Source organism: Oxyura jamaicensis, chromosome 3 (genome assembly GCF_011077185.1).
Source record: "Oxyura jamaicensis isolate SHBP4307 breed ruddy duck chromosome 3, BPBGC_Ojam_1.0, whole genome shotgun sequence".
In the NCBI taxonomy this organism is placed as follows: domain Eukaryota; kingdom Metazoa; phylum Chordata; class Aves; order Anseriformes; family Anatidae; genus Oxyura; species Oxyura jamaicensis.
Window position 1 is genome coordinate 48308540 of NC_048895.1, and position 20810 is coordinate 48329349.

General features: G+C 43.2%; 3 protein-coding genes and 1 non-coding gene across 5 annotated transcripts in view; 2 read left to right on the forward strand and 2 right to left on the reverse strand.

Moving 5' to 3' along the window:
• Nucleotides 1–10891, forward strand: part of TCP1 (t-complex 1) — a 28192-nt gene extending 17301 nt beyond the window's left edge. Inside the window, exons 3-14 of one of the 2 annotated variants that reach the window (XM_035322768.1) lie at nucleotides 2925–3017; nucleotides 3972–4057; nucleotides 4787–4915; nucleotides 5299–5396; nucleotides 5693–5803; nucleotides 6467–6648; nucleotides 7282–7408; nucleotides 7592–7767; nucleotides 8451–8574; nucleotides 9698–9890; nucleotides 10203–10366; nucleotides 10593–10891. In XM_035322768.1, coding sequence (XP_035178659.1) covers nucleotides 2945–3017; nucleotides 3972–4057; nucleotides 4787–4915; nucleotides 5299–5396; nucleotides 5693–5803; nucleotides 6467–6648; nucleotides 7282–7408; nucleotides 7592–7767; nucleotides 8451–8574; nucleotides 9698–9890; nucleotides 10203–10366; nucleotides 10593–10806 — 1677 coding nt within the window. In that variant the 5' untranslated portion in view covers nucleotides 2925–2944 and the 3' untranslated portion in view covers nucleotides 10807–10891. Of the gene's footprint in view, nucleotides 1–2865; nucleotides 3018–3971; nucleotides 4058–4786; nucleotides 4916–5298; nucleotides 5397–5692; nucleotides 5804–6466; nucleotides 6649–7281; nucleotides 7409–7591; nucleotides 7768–8450; nucleotides 8575–9697; nucleotides 9891–10202; nucleotides 10367–10592 lie in introns of those variants that run through there. The other variant, XM_035322767.1, reaches the window with a different exon arrangement.
• MRPL18 (mitochondrial ribosomal protein L18) lies at nucleotides 287–2540 on the reverse strand. The gene is made up of 4 exons (XM_035322777.1): nucleotides 2377–2540; nucleotides 1764–1944; nucleotides 736–970; nucleotides 287–492 (listed from the first exon to the last, which is right to left on the reverse strand). The coding sequence occupies exons 1-4, from the start codon at nucleotides 2435–2437 to the stop codon at nucleotides 421–423; spliced, it is 549 nt and encodes a 182-aa protein (XP_035178668.1). The 5' UTR covers nucleotides 2438–2540; the 3' UTR covers nucleotides 287–420.
• LOC118165379 lies at nucleotides 3547–3682 on the forward strand. Its single transcript, XR_004750025.1, has one exon. It is a non-coding gene; the product is annotated as a small nucleolar RNA SNORA29 (small nucleolar RNA).
• A 136-nt stretch (nucleotides 10892–11027) lies between the features above and the next one.
• ACAT2 (acetyl-CoA acetyltransferase 2) lies at nucleotides 11028–18965 on the reverse strand. Its single transcript, XM_035322775.1, has 9 exons — nucleotides 18836–18965; nucleotides 18581–18715; nucleotides 17351–17532; nucleotides 16271–16388; nucleotides 15314–15457; nucleotides 14169–14291; nucleotides 13779–13933; nucleotides 11844–11954; nucleotides 11028–11310 (listed from the first exon to the last, which is right to left on the reverse strand). Exons 1-9 carry the CDS (start codon nucleotides 18882–18884, stop codon nucleotides 11143–11145), a joined length of 1185 nt encoding a protein of 394 aa, XP_035178666.1. The 5' UTR covers nucleotides 18885–18965; the 3' UTR covers nucleotides 11028–11142.
• Nucleotides 18966–20810: the final 1845 nt, after the last annotated feature.

The following is a 20810-nucleotide window of genomic DNA, read 5'->3' on the forward strand; positions in this document are numbered from 1 at the left end:
TTGTTTAACCGAGTTTAGCATGTAACTTTGTGACCATACTAAATGCTCGCTTGATGATCATCTGCTAAATTAGACTGATGGCATACAAGGATCAAATACTTTTATTTCTAGTGTTCAGGTAAAAACAACAAAAAAATGTTGAAAATTTGTTCAAAAATTAATGGATTCTGAAATAAAACCTGGCATTTGAGTGGCCAGCAGTAAGGCTAAACTCTGAGAACAGTTTATCCTAGCCTTAGAAGAACGGTATTGTTAGTTTTGGAATCAAGAGTATGACACGCTTATACCCATTTAAAAATGTTTTATTAGTAGATGCTGTACTCCAGATTTTTCCATTCCTGGACCTTCATTTTGCCTGTACACACACCTAAAGAAGTGGTTCTCCACTTTCCTTGGAAAGTTTTCCCGATGATCTCCATTTTACAGATAAATTCTTCGTGGCTCTTGCAGAACAACACCACCCTCTTTCATAGCTTTTTCAAATTCTTGAATCTTGTTGAAAAGAGAGAGAGACGTGAATAAATACAGAGAAAAGCAGTCAGCACCAAATATCCATGGTGGGTCGGAGGCTAACAGCCCCACTGAAGCATAATGCCATCATTACAGCTCGTCAGGGTTACCGTTCTGACCGTTGCAAGAAGGGACAGTCAAGCCACATAAGAAAACTAATAGTGAGTAAATTAATGTTTAAAAAGGTTAAAAAGGCAAAACAAGTATAAGGAGATGGGTACTTGCCGAGTCACAACGACGTTCCCAGGGAATAACAGCTTTAAAGTTCACAAAGTTGATTCCCGCTTCCAAGCAGCGCTGCGCCATTACACGGCCAAGGTTTCTGCACGCTGTTACCCCCCTGGGGCTGTAGAGGTGTCTCTTTATTGCCCACTCTCGAGTAGAGGCAGATACTACAACATCTCCGTTACAGCGCTCAACAAAGGCCTCTACGTAATGCTGCGTCCGCTCCAGCCGTAATCTGGGTGAAGGAAAGAACCGACATGGGATATGACGTCTTTTCCAGGTCTAGAAAGAGAACACACTGAAATTCTTAAGTTACTCACTTTATGAAATAAAATTGAATGCAATGGAACTATTAATAATGATATCTTAATATTGCTTTTATCTCTTTTTTTTTCTTACATCATAAAGACTTAAAATAGGAACCATTCTACCAGTTAAACAGAGGGAAAATCCAAGAGTGACTTTTGAGCAATTAAACGCACAGCCTGACACTCCTTCACACCACCAGCACTCACACCAAAAGCAAGCACTGTGTTCCTGTACAGGGTAGTACTGGTGGTGGTGCAGGCAAACTGCAACAGTCAAAAAATAACGTTAGGTTTGTCACATAGTCTCTTAAAGTCTAATGCTCTGATTTTGAATCCCCAGCACCAAGTGTAATTATTTTCCAGAAGACAAGTACACCATTTTCTTAAAACAACAACTACAAAAAATCCTCCCCCACACAACAGAGTCAAGTATCACAAGTAAAAAGTAATGCACGGCCAGCAGAAGACTAGCAGAATCCTAAATTACACAGCAGTTGCTCAAGCAATGTTCCTATCTTAACAACAGATGGAAAGATCCTTAAACATACACTAACTTTCATGTGATGCTATCATGTAAATCGCTGAACATAAAAGATCTGTTAACCGGGGTCAACTGATTCAATAACCCAAAAAGTACATTTTATATAAATTTCACATGGTACTTTTTAAATTATTATTTCTGCTGGAGTCTTAATTTCTGCTAGTGACCTTCTGACTCACCTGTGCCAGAATTCACGCTTTGGCCATGTTGTCTTCCAGCCGCGCTCCTTCCTAGCGAGTGCCAACTGCTCCAGGTTCCGAGGGTTCCTGTTAGTAAAGTCTGAGGCAACAACCTCATTTTCCCTCGTGTCCACTTCGCTCTCTGGTTTGAGACTTGCCGTAGTTGATGCAAAACGAAAACCTTGAAGCAAATTAAAAAAAAATATATATAGCTATAGCACAAACAGTAGAACACATACAACACAAAATGACAATCGGAGCTCAGCCTCGTTCTCTGACTTGTGCAGTGGCTTGTAAACTAAGAATTAAAGGTACATGACATTTCAGCCGTGTTTTAAGACCCATGCATTATAATACAAACTCAAGTACAGCTATAAGATCCCTGCTGTTAAGGCTTTACAGAACACTGAAAGTGAACTGCACAAGAAACCAGCAACAGCACTCCCAAGTACGTTATAAGCGTTGATCCTGCCTAGCTAATTGCCAGTTACGCTACCACCGATTTAGCATTAGGATCGCAGCGCCCACAGCCCGGGGCACCCTCCGCGCCGCCCCAGGAGCGCTCTCCGTGGGGAAAGCCCGGTTTGACGTGCCGCAGAAGGGCCGAGCTTACCCGCTCCGCGTGCCTGGAGCCTGCCGGCCGCCAGCAGCGTGCAGCGGCCGCTCAGCGCCATGGGGAAACGGTGCCCCCCTCGGGCAGCGCAGCGCCCCCCTCCCCTCCGCTTAGGGGCGCCTGGGCGCCGCCATCTTGGTTGAGGCCGGCACCTGCCCCGGAAGCCCACCGGGAGCACTTCCGCCCGCGCTTGGTGACGTCACGCAGGGCTGCACCTCCTCGGCGGCTGTAAACCTGCCCCTGCCGGCAGCCGCTGCGGGGAGCCAGCGCGCATGCGCGAGCACCCCGCCCCTCCCCTCACCTTCTAGAAGGTCCTGGAAGCCGCTCCGCTCCGCCCTCGGCCCGCCGCCTTTGTTCCCTCGCGCGGCCCAATCGCGGCTCGAGGCTGCGTCGCGCCGCGCCCTGCGATTGGGCAGGCGGCGCGCGGCGCCGTCCCTCTGGCGTCTCCCTTCCCCGCCACTGCCCGCCGCGGGGGGGGTACCCGGCGTGCCCCGCGGCCCGGCGGCCATTCCGCGGCTGGGCGCGCCCCGTGCAGGCTGTGCGTCTGGCGCCGCGGCACGGCGCGAACATGGCGGCCATGGACGGGCCCCTGGCGGTCTTCGGGGAGCGGACCAGCGGCGACACCATCCGCACGCAGAACGGTAACGGCCGCCGTCTGCTCGGCACAGCGAGCTCAGGGCCCGGGGGCCGCGGGGAGGCGGCATGGTACGGCCGCCATGTGCTTCGCCGCCCTCTGCTGGCCCTCAGGGCGGGCTGGGCCCAGCTGCGGCTTCGTGGCCGGTGGGCCTGGCTGGGGATGGGGCGGGGGCAGCTCGGGGTCCGCAGCGCAGGGGAGGGGGCTGCTTTGGGGAGAGGGGACCGGCCCCAGGTCCGGTTCTTGAAGGCATCGCACGTTTCAGTGCTCCATCCTAAATCTGGGGGGAGGGCTGCGCGTTCCGAGGCCGTTTTGGTTTTCTACAATAAAATCAAAAAAACTGGTGAAAGCGATAGGTATTCAATTCTGATGCTATACGCAGGATGCTTAAAATTAGGGTTACCTTAATGTATAGTTGATGATAATGGTGATTTTGGCGGTACAAGGGTGGTTCCTTTCAGAAAGTTGATGCTATCCGAAAAGGAAAGAAATGGTTGCATCGTCTGAAGCTCAAAGTGAGGGTCTACGTGCTAACGCTTCCCATTATACTACCACTTTTTCAATTTCCAGATGAAGTGGCTATGCTTGTGGGATAGAGAAAAAAATGCCACGGTCTGAAGGAAAAGGTTGATGGTATCTTTTTCCTATATGAAGCTGGCAGAACATAATTTAAATATGGCACTATGTTAGCAGGACATGTTCTGGTGACTAAAGACCACTCACTTTTAACTTACAAAATTTAGTTAAAGACTAAGGACTTTGTTCTAGTCACAAACCTAATTGAGGCAAAAAGGCTCGTGATAATAGCAGGAAGCCATTCCCTAGCTTAGCTAGGTTAAAACATAATTCCAAATAAGGTTACTTTAGTTTTAAAAAAGTCTTTGAAACACAGGTTCTTGGCACATCTTCTGTAAACCTCAGTCATCAGAAAGGCTTCTGTTTATTTCTTTCACTTGTACAGTTACTGCTGCATCTGCTATTGCCAACATTGTGAAAAGTTCTCTTGGGCCAGTTGGTCTGGATAAGATGCTGGTGGATGACATTGGGGTAAGTGAGCTTTCTTGAATGGTAAAGTGCCAGGACGATTTGTATTAAATGTTGCCAGCTAGTGTGTTTTACTGGTCTCATTGATAATGCATGTGCCTGTTTGGGTTTTGTGTGATGCTGAGAGGGAGTGGGAGCAGAACTTGGGGAGAATCAAGCACGGTAGCTATCAGGTGTTTCATACAATATTGCTTTTGTCACAGTTTATCTAGCACAGTTGTCTGCTCTCTCCAGGTAAATTTTTGTCACCATTTAAGCATTGGTTGAGAAAAGGGGATGAATGACACCATTAAAGTCAGGCCTCATGATGGTGTTGACTTGTTTCTCCTGATCTCTATGTTATGACAACATAAAAACAAATCAAAAATTGTAGCAGTTCTAAAACAGTAATCCATACTTTGCACTTACAGCAAATAAAGGAAAGTTTAATTACACACTGCTGTAATCAACTATTATATTAGAAGCTATTCACTACCCTACTGTGAGTGTGGTGTGTGCAAAACATTTAATGAGTTTCTTTAACAAATAATTTACTGGTGAAAATAAAGTGCATATATTGCTGTGGTGACACTGGCAGTCTTTTTAACCAAGAAGCAGTATTTTTTTTATATAAATAATTATTTTATGGATAGTTGCGAGGAATAATTACCCTTCTTTTTCATAAAGTCAATGAAAGACAACAGTAAAAGCCATATACGTACTTTATATTAATATTTGCTTTCTTAAAACTAGGACGTGACCATTACTAATGATGGTGCAACCATTCTGAAACTGCTGGAAGTGGAACATCCTGCTGCAAAAGTTCTTTGTGAGCTGGCAGACCTACAAGACAAAGAAGTTGGTGATGGGACAACCTCAGTGGTATGCAAAAACTTTTACAGTCAGATACACCAAAAGGCAGTGTTTTGTGGTGACAATGCAGCTTTTGATTTATCTGTTAGGAATCTTGATGCAGTGTGGGTTAAGTATGCAGAATGAAAAAACCTGCAGTTGTCTGAATAGAATTTTCTTACAGTAGGTTACATAATAAAGAAATTAGATGTGGGGTGGGTCTGTTTGTTTGTGCTACAAGATACCAGTGTCCATACACATCTGCTGCTCTGTAGTGGAAGTCACTCGCTGGAGTTCTTTCATCTTTTTTCTTTTTTTCCTTTCTTGAAAGCCAGTGATTCTGCTTTCAAATACAATAAGTAGTTGTCTTGCTCATATGGGATACCGTATTTGATGTTTGTGTTTTCAAACAGGTAATCATTGCTGCAGAACTTCTAAAAAATGCAGATGAACTAGTCAAACAGAAAATTCATCCCACCTCCATTATTGGTGGATACCGACTTGCTTGCAAGTAAGAAACTGATACAATTGAAGTATTTTGCATTGTCAAGGTACAATAACTGCATGCTTTTTTTTCTGTATTTACGACTGCATTAATAAAGATTTCTTAGGTGTCAAGTAGATATGTCCATTGTTTTCGTTGTAGTTTAATTTGGGACTCCTATAGTGTTATATAAAAATGTCATCTTAAAGTCCTAAAAGATGAATTTACCTAGCTCATATGTTCACATTTAGGAGGCTGAGAAATGTGAGACTTTACTTTTCTGTGGGAGGGGCATTCTTTACCAGGGTTTGTCTTTTCTACAGGGAAGCAGTTCGCTACATCAATGAAAATCTTACTATTAACACGGACGAATTGGGCAGGGAATGCCTAATTAATGCTGCTAAAACATCAATGTCCTCTAAGATTATAGGAATGTATCCTTTCACTTGGCTAAGTTACTTAAATCAGAGTGTTTTTTCCAGAGCTTGGACAGCTAGGCTGGCTTCCTTTTGCAGCAGCTCCTATAAAATGACAGACTGAATACTGTTCTCCCATTCATAATGAGGGCGTGAAAAGCATTTCATTGGTATTGTTACCTAGCATGGGAAATCTGTTCAGACCTTTACAAAATATCTGAACCTGGATAGGAACACCAGAACAGGTTTATCAGTGTATTAGTTTTTTCCTTACCGATAATGCATGGTAGTGATACAGGCAAAGGAATTGTGTGAATGGAAGAATGCATTACAGACTAGTACCCAGGGGAGTGGAGCTATAGGAAAGAAGGTTGCATTTTGTTTGGTAGCCACAGGGGGAAAAAAGTGTTCTTATCCTTTGTGCTTGTAAGGGTATGCAGACTGGCTATACAGTAGGTGTTTTTGTTCAAAAGGTGGGTAAAATACAAATGTCATGCTACCCTGTCCTAGTTATCTTACGGATATTTCAGTTTTAAGAGTTACAAATTCCTTTAAAGGAATAGTAAGCTATTATATAGAAGAAAGGTAGCACTTTCATGGTGTGTTTGTTTTTTCTCCCTCCTTTCCTTAAGCATAATACTAGTTTTCATCTTCAGTTTTGACCTTAACTTAGCACTTCAGTGATAGTGATTTCTTTGCCAATATGGTGGTGGATGCTGCGCTGGCAGTTAAATACACAGACCAGAAGGGTCAGGCTCGGTATCCAATCAACTCGGTTAATGTTTTGAAGGCACACGGCCGCAGCCAAAAAGAGAGTATTCTCGTGAATGGTTATGCTCTGAACTGCGTGGTGGGCTCACAGGGTAAGAACATAACTACGTTTCATAAAGTTCTTGTGTGAACTCACATCTCTTAGACTTTTTGCATGGATGTAAGTAAGTGTGTAAATTGTAAAAATTGGGATTGCCAGCTGTGGGACGATTAAGCAAGAACAACAACAAAAACTTAACATTTCACCAGCGGTTCTTAGACTGGAGTTTGTTTGCTAGTAGAGATCCCAAAAATGTAAGTAACTGTAGCTTACCTGTCTCAGTATTGGTGCGGTGACACTGCAGTCTTTTGGGCCATAAGCACCTCCCTTACAGGGAGCCAGTGTCAGTTTTATGGTGAACTGTTCTGTTTGGTAGAGCTGTGCTGTGATTAGGTAACTTGAAGGATGTGAGACTGATAGGTCAGCTTCTCACAGTCATTAACGTTTTGGGGATGTGAGCCCATAAAAAGGGTTATAGTAGAGACTTAAAAATGTATTTCTTTCTTTGAAAGTCTTTATTGGTATTTTCCAATACCAGGGCAGAACTGGAGACAGAAACAAACTGGTATTGAAAAACAGGCATCTCAGAAACGAAAGCATGAAATTCTATTCTCTAATGCTAACTTGAGGATCTGCTAGCCTGGTTCGACATCTTTTTTTGTGTGTGTGTATTCCCTCTCCTCAGGTATGACAAAGAGAATAGTTAATGCAAAGATTGCGTGCCTTGACTTCAGCCTGCAGAAAGCCAAAATGAAGCTCGGTGTGCAGGTTGTTATCTCAGACCCTGAGAAGCTGGACCAGATAAGACAGAGGTTTGTGGAAGCTTGATTAACTGAGCCAGTGTGGGGTTTCATAGGCTTGTTTGGTCTCTTAAGTTGGGGTGGCTTTAAGTAATTCTAACTGAAGGCAAGAGCCAAAAATATTTTAAATGTTAACATCTCCCAGATATACCAAATAGTAATTGTAAAAGTCTTCTATATCTTCTTTCCTTGTAGAGAATCGGATATTACAAAAGAAAGGATCCAGAAGATTTTGGCCACTGGTGCCAATGTTATTCTCACCACTGGAGGTATTGATGACATGTGTCTGAAATACTTCGTTGATGCTGGTGCCATGGCAGTACGAAGAGTTGTAAAAAAGGATCTTAAGCGGATTGCTAAGGCATCAGGAGGTACGTGTATATGGATTTTTTTTTTTACATAAAAACGGCTGTTAGGATATTAGGAACTGATTTTGAAAATACAGCTTGTTAACCTGCAGGCCATGCAAATAGAGGATGAGTAGAGCCGAGCCACTCTTGTTAGATTTTAACTCAACTGTTGCTTTTAAGTGAGCACACTGTCAGAGTATTTGAGTACTGTAGGAGTTGACCGAAAATTTACAGTGGGTGGAAAAAATGTTGCCTGGCACTGGAAGGATTTTCTTCTGCGAGTGGGAACCAGAATGAGTATTTAGAGGTCTTTGTTAAGCATACCTTCAAAAGCCACTGTTAAGAGTTATTATGTACTTAGCATGGATAGGAATTCTTCATTTGTCTTAAACGTTCTAAATACATGCTGAAAATAAAATCTGTTCCCACACGGTTTTTATCTGTCAAGCTTGAAATTTGCAAGAAAGCATTTTCATTGTGGTAAAGCACAGGAAGTAGTACTAGTTGTGGAAGAGTGTTACGAAAATGGAGTAAAAACAGTAATGTTGATTATAAATTGGAGAATATTGAATTTGATAACTGAGAATTAATCTGTGTATTCTGCTTTTTTGTTTGTTGTTCTTTTTACTGTATGTCTCTTCTGGGAAGCTTGCAAAGAACGCATTGGAACTGAATGCTAATTTCACTTTTTGTTTCTGTTAAAGCAACTGTATGTTCAACGCTTGCAAACCTTGAAGGTGAGGAGAGTTTTGAGGCATTAATGCTGGGACAGGCAGAAGAGGTGATTCAAGAGCGAATCTGTGATGATGAGCTGATCTTAATCAAGAAGTAAGGACGCCTTTTTAAATACTCAGTTTTGCATATATTTGAGATAAAATCCCAAATACTTGCTTCCATGCTAAGTCAGTGGTATGAGTAGTTATACGTATGGGAAAGAGAATACAAGTCCACTGCAAATTAGAGGTGAAAGTACTATTATTTCATCTTGCCTGCTGGGGCTGGACAACTGTCTCATCAACCATAATGTATCAGACAGCCAGACTGCTAGATAGGCTTTATTGAAAATTCTGCTGGTAAGTTTAAAACAAATCCTCTAAAATTTATGCTAAAATCTAATGAAATTCCTGGGGACATTACAGCATTTGCATCATGTTCCTTTAGCTAGCTTTTAGCAGTGTGGTCACCCTTTACAGGCAGTGAAGGGAAGTAGGTACTGGCTGAGTCATTTCATCTGATTAAGGAGGTACAAGCTGAATTTCCTCCTTTATAATAGAAGACTGATTATTTGCACTGGTTTCATTTATTCAGTCATCCAGGTTGAGAACAGTTAAATCGAGAACAGTTAAATGGCTGTTACTTAGGGTTGTTCTAAGGGTAGGAGGAGCAAAAACTGTTAAAAACCTGAGCAAAGTCCTGGTCCACAGGGTATTCTCCCTGCTAGTTTTAGCACACTGCTGCTGTCAACTACCAGAAGACTTGAGAATTGTAGCTTCTTACAGAAGAACATACTTGCATATTAACTTCTCCAGTGCTTCTGGTATCCCTTACATGATTGCTCTTACTGCACTGCTAGCAGCCATGAGTTTGCTTAATGGCGCTGTGAAAGGGAACTTTGCTGTCTCTTGTGCTCTTCCTCCCATTCCACAACTGTCAGACTAAAAGCACTAAGTTTTTCCTGGTATTTAAATATATTCTCCCCCTAATACGATGTAAAAAAAATCTTGTCTGTCATGCTTTTCTCAAGTATCTTTCTCTAAAAGGCTAACACTCAGATTCTTACATATCAGATGTCACAATGTATGTGTCCTCTGAGGAAGTGTGATGTTAAGATACTTCTTTCAAATGTTGGAAATGTGTGGCTCCGCTGAACTTTTCTTAAAGTTTTTAGCAAGAAGAGTTTTAATTCGTATTCTATTCAACAGAACTGACTTCTGATTCCTTTTTTCTATAGTACAAAGGCTCGTACTTCAGCATCAATTATTTTGCGAGGTGCTAATGACTTCATGTGTGATGAAATGGAACGGTCTATACATGATGCCCTCTGCGTGGTTAAGAGGGTGTTGGAATCCAAGTCTGTTGTTCCAGGTGGTGGTGCTGTAGAGGCAGCACTTTCCATATACCTTGAAAATTACGCAACCAGTATGGTAAGTCTTGCACAGAGAAGTAACAGTTTCACGAGGACAGTGTGAATTCTCAAGTATTTTTCTTCTACCAGAAGTCAGTTTCATGATTCACAGAGATGTAATGATCTTACAGAACTGTAAGATGCTGTTTTTAAGGGGAGGGTTTAATTTAATAATAAAATTATTAATAAATTACTCTCCCCGATAATTAGACTACATCTGTTTTTCAGCCTAAATATGTTCTGCTTGTGAAAATTCCTACATACTATTGAAACCAGTTTTTCTTTATCTAGTGGTGCAGCAGTTGGTTTTTAAACTTCCTTCTCTTTATAGGGGTCACGTGAACAACTTGCAATAGCAGAATTTGCAAGATCCCTCTTAATAATTCCAAATACATTGGCAGTAAATGCCGCTCAAGATGCAACAGACCTTGTGGCAAAGTTAAGAGCATTCCATAACGAGGCTCAAGTTAACCCTGATCGCAAAAATCTGAAATGGTAAGTATCAGAAGGTTTCAAAGTGAAATGTGTTGGTGACTTGGATGTAAAATTGTTGTGCTGGCTTACTGAGGCATGATTTGCATCTGAAAAAGGTGTGTGTTAACTCTGAACCCTTCCCCCTCTGACCTTCAGTATTATGTATGTGTCATTGAGACCTAGAATTAAATTCAAACTTATTTTTACTTTTTCGACCTCTCCTTCTGATGATAATTCTTCTTTCTAGGATTGGTCTCGACTTGGTCAATGGAAAACCTCGTGATAACAAACAAGCTGGTGTTTTTGAGCCAACCATGGTCAAAACTAAGAGCTTGAAGTTTGCAACAGAAGCTGCAATTACTATTCTTCGTATTGATGATCTTATCAAACTGCACCCTGAAACTAAAGAAGACAGAGGGTGCTATGAGGATGCAGTTCATTCTGGAGCACTTGAAGAATAGCTTAGGTTTTATTTATGTTTGTCTAAATTACACTTCCCACTCTTGTACGTACAATGTTAATAAAACAAGTGGTTGAATGCTGCTATTTTTTTTGTGAACAAATTAATTTTCAGAAGTGAGAGGGAGGTTGATCCTTTGGGGCTGTTTAAAAACTAGAGCAGCTGTAGTTGCCATTAATACGAGTTGTCGAGGCTATGATATTAATGAGCAGCAAAAACCAGTAGAAGTAAGTTTCTTTAATTTTAAAGGAAAACTTAAAGTAAGCTGCAGGACAAGGTTATTAGTGAACCCTTTCAAAGCCTGTCAGCACACTACAGAGCACACTACAGCTTATATTCATCTCTCAACACACATAGCTATTCCCATTCCTCCTCCTATACAGAGAGCAGCAATACCACGCTTTCCACCTGTTCTTTCCAGTGCATGTAGAAGAGTAACAAGGATGCGACAGCCCGAGGCCCCAAGAGGGTGGCCAAGAGCAATGGCTCCCCCTTGGATGTTGACCTGAGGGGAAAAAAGAGACAATACAGAAGATCAAGTCATTTAACTTTAAATTTCAATGTGAATGACTACTGGGTATAGTCCCTGCATGTGAATAAGCCTGCATCCTTTACAAACACTAAGGAAAACTAGATAGGGGTCTGTAAAAGATGTTAGAAGTGGCATTCTTTCCCAAAGGGGCCTATCTAGTCATCTACCTTTACTCACTGCAGTTGTCAAAAGCAGTAGTTGAGGTCAAGTTAGGGAGTGGAGAGTAATACCTACACTTTTTTGCCATCTATAGAAGAAAATGGCAAATCCGCTTCCAGGAACAAGTTCAAACAAGCTAATTATAACTGTTCAAGCAGTTATTTACATTTGCATAAAAATCTGCTATAATAAAGCTACGGCTTGTTCTGTTAAGAAACAATTTGCCTGCTAGCAAAGCAAGCCCACAGCTGAAACGCTTAAGGAAATGCCTAATGTGGTTCCCATCATTGCTGCTGCCTCTTGAGTGCAATCCAGCTGCACAGAACTATTTTAAATATATTCATTACCTTTTCTGGGTTTACTTTCAATTCTTTTGCTATTGCAACAGATAGTGATGCAAAGGCTTCATTAATTTCAAACAAGTCAACTTGGTCCAGAGTCCATCCAGCTTTGTCAATCTAATGGAACAAAACAGAGGCTTTATTAGCTTTTACATTTTCCTCAGCACCCAAGGCAGCTGTTCATAAGAGATCACGATACAACCCCACCATTTCTAAGAAGTTAATGGATTTTTTTTCCCCATAACCATGGTTGATAATTTTTGACAACAAACGTAATTTCATGGTGTCAGCAAAAGTAAGTACAAGATGCTAAAACGTGCAGGCTGCTTTTATAATATCAAGATTAATTTTTTACACCTATTGGTACTGCTAAAATTCCAGAGAGTCGAACTGTATGTGGTGCCCTTAACAAGTAAAGTTTTCAAAACTAGGTTTTAACTGATTAAAAGGAAGTTTGTTGGGATATAAATCAGATTCCGTTAAAGATTCTGAATGCTTAGTACAGGTTTTTAGTACAGGAAGTAGTGAAGTGACCAGTAGTCACAGGTGGAGTGGAATTGCTCCAGTCTCTCCCACATTTATTTGAAAGTTGTCACAAAGCTTTTCCATAGTGTTATTTTAGAAGACAATCTGGCTAATGCTTTCACAGGAGAAACTTGCACAGTTGCCTGCTTACGGACAGGCTCAGGCATGTTTTTGCTTCCATTCAATTTCTAACAACTATGAAAAAGCATCTAAGATTTATTATGTTGCAACAGTAAAATGCGTGGCCTAATCAGTCTCTCTAGAAACTGTTGTTATGAAATTCTGAAGCAATTAACTGATCTGGAGGGTGTGAAGTATGTGATATTAAGTTCATATTAAGTGAACTTTTTCAGAGTACCTATAACATTTTAGGTAGTGCTAGATATTGCTTGTTTATTCCACAATTTAAACTAGAACTGTGTGTTTTATGTACAAAAATGAACATTTCTGGTATTGATGTAGGAGAACAGTTTGAGGTCAGATTAGGAAAAGCTTCAGCTTTATGATTCCAGTTTTCACGTTAAAAGCCACAGGTTGGGTGACCACGTTCGGTTTCTACATTGTTCATCTCTGATATGTCCCAGCAAAGTATGAAGTCTATGTGGTACAAATAAAACCCCAAAGGAATACTAAAGCAAATCTATCCCTGTCAAAGAGCTCTTTTGAACACAGCAGTTTTAGCAAGTCACCTGGGGTTGCCATGGGCTACTTCTATATTAGCAAGCAATGAGGTACCATAGGAGCTGCTCACAGTACTTGCCCTCAGGGCATTTTAGTTGGAAGTCTTGTCCCGTGGACTGGACACTGCATCAGTGCATGTGATGTCAGTATGAGCACGCTGGTTGTGGTTCTGGAGCGCACCTTCTTGTTCTTTTTCAACTAAAAGGAATCAGGCTTGTACACACCAACCGTTTTGCGTGACAAACCACAACACAAAGGGCACCACCACAGATCCACGTGCTGACCCTTCTCTCACTGGTGTACTATTGCAAATGCAGTTCGTGAAATGAAAATTAACTGTGCCAGACTCAGAATCACATGGTGGCAGGACCAAATCATCCCCCAAGTTGGTTAGTATACACTTCCATTAAATTTGATCTTTAGCCCCCTGCGTTAGGCTTTCTATAAAGCCTGTGAGGCTTTCTATAAACTTGACTAGTGTATTTTCTGAACTCTATTCTTACACCTGTAAAATCTTTTCCAGTTGAGTAGGTACGGGCCTGCTAGGACAAGAAATCTACATCTAATATACTCTCCATTACTTTAAGTCTTGTTTTCACTTACTTCCTTTTATCTAAGTTTTCCCTATAATCTAGAAAAAAAAAAAAAAGATATGGCCAGAAAATGAAGAGAGACGACAAAAGGTTTTTTTTTAAAAAAAAAAATAAATACATAGACAGAAAAACAATTACTTACAGCTTTCCTTATTGCTGAAATGGGCCCTACTCCCATTATAGATGGATCTATACCTGTCTGAGCCCAGGACACGATCCGAGCCAAAGGCATAAGACCTCTCCTAGCAGCTTCTGATTTCTTCATTAGAATTACAACTGCAGCTCCATCGTTTATACCTGTGGAATGACAAACAACTGCTATGTGTTTGCTGGGTAGCTGCAATCAAATACTGCTATTATCGTCCAAATAGTTGTATTGCTTCACAGAAAGCAAAGACATCTCATCTGGAAAAAACTCCTCCTCCACAGCTATATTTTATGAGTTACACCTATGTTGTCAGGCATGCTGTTGTTTCCTGTAAAGTGTATTCACCAGTAACATTCAGCTTTTCCATTCTGGTTTTAGCATTACCTGAAGCATTAGCTGCTGTTACCGTCCCAGTCCCATCTGTCAGAAAACAGGGCTTTAACTTGGCCATTGTTTCCAAGTTGCTCCCATGCCGAGGGTGTTCGTCTGTTGTAACTTCTATGGGACCTGCAAAATGGAGTGTTAAACTCACCGAGTGTCTAATCACACGCTTGTCTAGAACAGAAAGCCAGCACAACCAACAGGCTGATTGGGAATTTATGACATATTCCTTTCACCAACAAGCCATTCCGACTGAGCCAAATCAGTGTGAATTAATGCTCCCTCCAGCAGCTTCTGGCAGAACAGACAGCTGGGTTTTCTGAAACACTAACAAATAAAATACTGTCTGGTTGTACTAAAGCAGATCTTGTTGTTGCTGTTCAGAATAAAACAGCTTCTTGTCTAAGCAGAATGCTACCTTCCAAATGATAATTGTAGGAGTACCGTTGGAATTGGTAGTCAAGTGACATGAAATAGTACCTAAACTGGTTTCAGGAAAGCCAACAGTTCAACAAAGGCCTAATGCCAGAACTCTTCCCACAGGATCTATTCAATGCAAGCACTGAACATCTGATGTGTGGTTTCTTGAAAAAGTCAGGTTTTGCATCCACATCACAAGAGGGCTGGAGAAACTGCCCTGTTCTAGAAACAGCCCTTGGGCTCAAGTGCCGGAAGAGCCCATTAACATCCTAAGCAGATACGAAGAGAAACATGTATGTAGTACCTAGTTAATTAACTAATAACCCTAATTATCATTACTGGGTATTTTACTAAGTGGGCAAGGTTTGCCAGGTCAACATCACTGTCTTAAGTCTTGCGCTGGAAGAGTCTAATAAAGACAAAATACTGGTTTTGGTACAGTAGCCAAAGAATCTACGTTCAGTCAGTGTTTGGCCTGGACAGTAATTCCGTCTTCAGTACAATATACAGTAGTAGTATTTGCACAGGGCTGCACTTAGGTATTCCAGGTTTGCAGTGGTTCTCTCATTTCAAAAAATAACCACTGGAAATTGAAAAAGAGAGCAACAGGTTACAGACTTACAGAACCTCTTACCTAACCGGCTGCATAACTGGGAAAGCACTGATCATCGGAGTCGTAGCAGCAAACATTTCTGTTTAGAACTGGCTCATTATCCATTCACACCTACCTTTTTTAGAAGGTACAAGAACAGGAACAATTTCTTTTGTAAAATAGCCAGCTTTCTGTGCTGCCTCTGCCCTGTTTTGTGACTGTACAGCAAACTGGTCCTGTTCCCCTCTGCTAATTTGCCACTGATTGGCCACATTTTCAGCTGAAACAAGAACAAAATACAAATTAACCAAAATAACTGCAAAAATTCTAAGTACAAGGGTAGTCATTCATGTTTGCTGTAGCAAGCAGCTAGGCTCATTGAACAGTTTCCATTCTGATTTCTCATTTCATTTGTTCGTGATCCTCCAGTAGATTTTGTTTTGAGGGTAAAACATTTCTGTGTACAATCTCCTTCCAGATGATATATCAAGTTAAATACAAATGTCAACAAGTTTTTCTATTTGCTTTTCTGGATCATGATACTCAGATCTCCCATCAGCTATTTCAGAGGAGAGAACAATTCTGAAATTACCCTGTTTCATAAGCAAGAACTGAAAAAGCAGTTGTGTGCCTATGCCATCTAGGATGAAATAACCTGAAGTCACAAAACCATGGGCATCTACACTACACTTTACCTAACTTCTTCCCATCATAAATCTGTGCTGCTGAATGCTTCAGTTACAGATGGAATTATTTTGGTTACTTTTCCTGAAATTAATTTAAATTGCTCAGATGCAAGAGATGCAGTGAGACAATGTACAAAGAGGCCCAAGCCAGGGAGTTCAAAAACCTATTTTTCCAGGTCAACGCTTCATTAGCTCAATTAGGGGAGAAAAAAAAAGTTTTACACACAAAGCAGAAAATGTCTTCAACACCTTTCAGTATTAGGGTTTGCTCTCTTTTTCATGACTACAACTTAAGGATGGATGGCTTGAAACATCTTATTTGAAACTTCAGATTTCTGAAATTACCCATAGTGACTTATTTCCCCTCTTCACGTTAACATGTCATTTTCAGGACTGTCCCCACTTACCTGTTATACCCATGTGATACTGATAAAAAGCATCTGTGAGGCCATCGCGGATTATGCTGTCTTGCAAGGAAGCCTCTCCCATTTTTACCCCAGCTCGCATGTGAATTACATGAGGAGCCTACAAGAAGTATTTCAAAAGGAGTTATGCCTTTTCTATCCGTGGTACACAATACAGCCAAGACAGCTACACAGCTAGAGACAGATCTCCACCTTGGGGCTGCAGGTAGCTACCCCAGATCCCAGCTCACCTTTCTTTCTTGCAGCCCTGCTCACACACATACCTTGCCTGCACCAACCACCCTGATTCCTTTTTTCACACTGCAGGACAGAATGAGCATCATGGTAAGGGGAAAATTAGGGTCCTTGGCCAGTCAAAACATGAGTTTCTCCATCTGTCTGACCTGTCTCTCCCTCCAGGGTCTGATAGCTGGCATGCTGTTTGGCCTCTGAATTTCCTAGGCAAGGATCACCAAGCAGCAAATGCTTTCTCTGTGTGGATTGAATCAAATGGTTCTGTGGGGCGATACAGCCCGTGGGTCCCTCCAAACAGTTCCCACTGCACTTCCAGGAACGCCAACATCACCCTCGGCACTGACAGCCGGTGAGCCCTGGCAGAAGACCCCACCCTTGCCAGGCATCAGACCATTCATTCGCCCAGTGCCAACCCATGACACAGCCTTGGGCTGAAGACCTTGAAATGAAAGTGCTTTGCTTCCTTTCCAGGCTCTAATTACCGAACAATTAGTCTGCAAGAGAATAATATTTCCCGTTATTCATTCTTCAGGCCTCTTGCAGTACAAAAGCAACCCCCGCTATTGCCAGCTGTCTCATTCATCACTAGAGGGCTGGATGGGCATTAAAATGGAATCTTAAATGTGATGTGTGTTTGCAATGGCACCTTTTAAGTAGCTACAGTATCATTAAAAAAAGCTACAAAAGACCTTTTTGCATGTATAAATTCATTACCGAGTGCAGAAACTGCCTCCAAAGCATTAGCCTTGAAATACATGGGTTTAATATAACTTAATTGCTATTTGATCCCCGTACGCCAGAAAATGAGAGTGCAATGTTTTGCTTTACCTTGCTCATACTTTCCATGCCTCCTGCGACCACAATGCTGGACTCTTCCGTCATTATGGACTGGGCACCCAGACATACTGCTTTCAAGCCAGACCCACAGATCATCTGGCAGCTCCATGCAGGCACGGAGTAAGGGATGCCTGCGCCAACACTCGCCTGCCGAACAGGGTTCTGCCCAGCACCTGAAAGAACACACAGGGGTTTTCCTTGTCCACCCTCCAAAAGCGAACACAGGCGTGTCACTTTCCATGACAGGTACCCCAATTCCACCAACATTTAGAGCTTGTTCCTGTTTTTAGTTGGTAGACAAAGTTCCCAGCAGCTCAGTTACCTCTCTCATTTATACAGATGGTTTATTGATCAACAGTAAGATCAGTGACTTCAGCCACTCGCTACTGATAATTTTTTATTTGCAACTCTGCTTTTGACTGCTGCTGAGATGAAACACCCTTTATTCAGTTTCAAATTGGTACTAACCTGTTGCACATGTATGAGTTGATTTAAATTGCTGCTAGCTGAAGGGTTTATTTTTGATGTCTGTACACTGTGAATAGACAACTTTCCCCCCAAATTCCCCTGGAAACCAAAAGCACATTTGTGCGAATGAAAGCTTCCATTCATTCTTGCTTGCAATCTGCTGTAGAAAGAATGGTAGCACTATATTCAAAGGCAATATTCTTCATCTACATCTCCCCAGGCCAAAGCAAGGCCAGCTCTTTTGTATGTAAAGGCAGAGATGAGGAGAGCACACTATGCTCTCTCACCATGAGCTAGACTCACATAAATCTGAATCAGCCTTAAATATGAAAATATTTCCTTTATTTTCTTCCTCCCTCTCTAGAAGAGGGTCTGCCCTGTGACTCTGCTGATCAAACATTACCCTGGAGAAAGCACATGGCCGTGTCAAAGCAAACAATTCCCTGTGTCCGCATTTCCACGAAACCGAGCCGTTTGTGCGTAAGCCAGCAGCAGGGCAGATCCTGCAGGCGGGTCTCCCAGCCGAACGGAGCAGCGGGCTGTCTCCATCCAAGCCGTGGAGCCCATCGCTGTCCCCGCAGTTAGAGAAGCGCTGTGACAAAGGGAATGCCGCCAGCCCCCGGACCTCCAGCACCGCCCGCCCGCGCCCCGCTCCGTCCCAAGACGCCCTCGGAAGCCGCCCCCGGCACACACAGGGCTGCGGGGACCCAGCCGGGGTGTCTCCCCCCGCCGCCCCGCGACTCGGGGCCCTACCTGCGGCCAGCACCTGGCCCAGGACCACCTCCGACACCTCTTCGGGGGCCAGCCCGGCCCGCCGCAGCGCCTCACGGATGGCGGCGGCGCCCAGCTCGTGTGCCGGCAGCGCGGACAGGGCGCCGTTGAATGAGCCTGCAGGAGACAGGGAGGGAAAGAGAGGAAGGAGAGCGGTCACCGCCCGCCGGCCCGCAGCCCCGGCGACACCGCGCCTGGGGCTGGGGGCCGCCCGCCGCCTGCCGCCCGCCTCCTCACCGACGGCGGTCCTGACGGCCGACACGAACACCACGGGGTCTGCGCTCATGGCCGAGCCGAGCCGAGCCGAGTCCGGGAGCGGAGCCGGAGCTTGCACGGCACGGGGCCGGGAACCGGGCCGGGAGCGGGGCCGGGACCGCCCCTCGCGTGGTGCCGGCGCCGCCCCTCGCGTGGTGCCGGGCGGGGCCGGGCCGCGGGCTGGGCGGGACCCGCTGACGGGGGGACGGGGGGGCGAAGGGGGGGAACCGGCGGCGGTGGGCTGAGGGCTGCCCTGCAGCCTGCTCCTCCTCTGCTGAGCCGCGGCCTAAGGGACCCGCCAGCCCGGGCCGTGCCCGAGGGTGCAGCCTTACCTTGGCTCGAGTGCCAGCGGCGTGGCTTGGCAGGGTTTTTAGAAAAAACAAGGGGCAAATTACATCCTCAGAAAGCAAATACTGTGTGATGACGAATGTACGTGACGGTGTATGCAGCAACAGCGCGCCTGTAGTCACATACCGCATGTTCTGACTGATCTGAAGCTGTTGGCGTTACATCTGCATGCATACAGTGCATTTGAGCCCTCTGCGTGGGAACACCGAGTGACAAGCGATGCAATTCCCAAGCTGGAGCCACAACAGACTCTAATCTTGCTTTATAATGTAAAAGCCTACAGCATTACTACAAAGGAAAGTAACACAGTTTGGGAAAGCAAGACCATTAACCTAGATTTCACCATTAAAACAACATCATTGGCATAAGTGAAACAGAAAAAAATAATTATCTCAGGTGTCTTCAGGAGCAGAAATCTCTGGTTAATCCTGTGGACACCCAGATCCTTAGGTGGACTAATCTACCAGTTGCCTCAGGATGCATTGAACAGCAACAGGCATGCACCTCTGCTTGTCTGTGCGGCCAGAGCAGCTGGTAATGCTAATGGAGACCTCAGATTAAATCTGGGTGACAAAACCACGTCTAGTCTTTTCAAAAGACTTATCAGTAAGCAATTACTACATCTACCATATGAGCAAAAGTCACAAATACGTGATTTTAAGCTATAAAAAGTGGTTGTTTTAGAACATCATACAGTTCCTGGGCAACCCTCTACGACTGAAGTGCTCTGCATCTTTTCAAAATTCAGTAGGGAATGACTCACACAGATGTACGGAGGCAGCACCGAGTAACCTAGTTTATCAACTGTCTGTAAGCCAGTACGTCACTCTTAATGCAATATTTGACCGATTACAATTTGAAGTCATTAATGCAAATACAAAATCAGTTATGTAAGAAGAGCCCAGAAAACGTTAAATGTCAGCAGGTGTGCAAAGTCCAAAAATGATAATACAGCTGAAGTAAGTCTTACAGATGGGATTTCATTTTATTTAAAGCTTTACAAATATCAGCATAAATCCGAGGATTCTGCCCCTGTTCTCTCCACACTTGATCTTTAATCTGCTAACAGATGGAAAGAGTTTGAATTTGAAGGGGGCCTAGTGAATTAATGACTGCTCAAGCCAATGAGCAGACTTGCTGCTATTTTGTTCTCAACCACATACAGCTGAACTGTTTTCCAGCTCAAGAAGAGTGAGAGACCAGCCTGTAATGTTGGGCCAGCCCAAAATGACAGAATCAAACAAGTATATCCAGGTATTTTTGTCTGACTTTCGTTATACTGTTTAATTCTGCTTGGACAGTGTCCAGGATTAGATCCAAATGTATAACAGGAATGTGTAAAGGAACAAAACAACAGCAATTGCACAAGACAAATAATGAGGAAACTTGTATGGTACAGATCAAAGTTAAGTTATTTAAACATACCAAAAAATGACTAAACATTAGTAGGCAGCTGTGCTTTGAAATTCAGTGTAGTTAATGAGCAGCATAATAACCAATAACAAACTACTGCCCAATGCCAGTACGTTTTCACATTTCTCAGAAATCTAGGCTCTGGGAAATTCGGTCAGTAAAAATTAGGACATCACTTTGGAACAATGAACTTAAC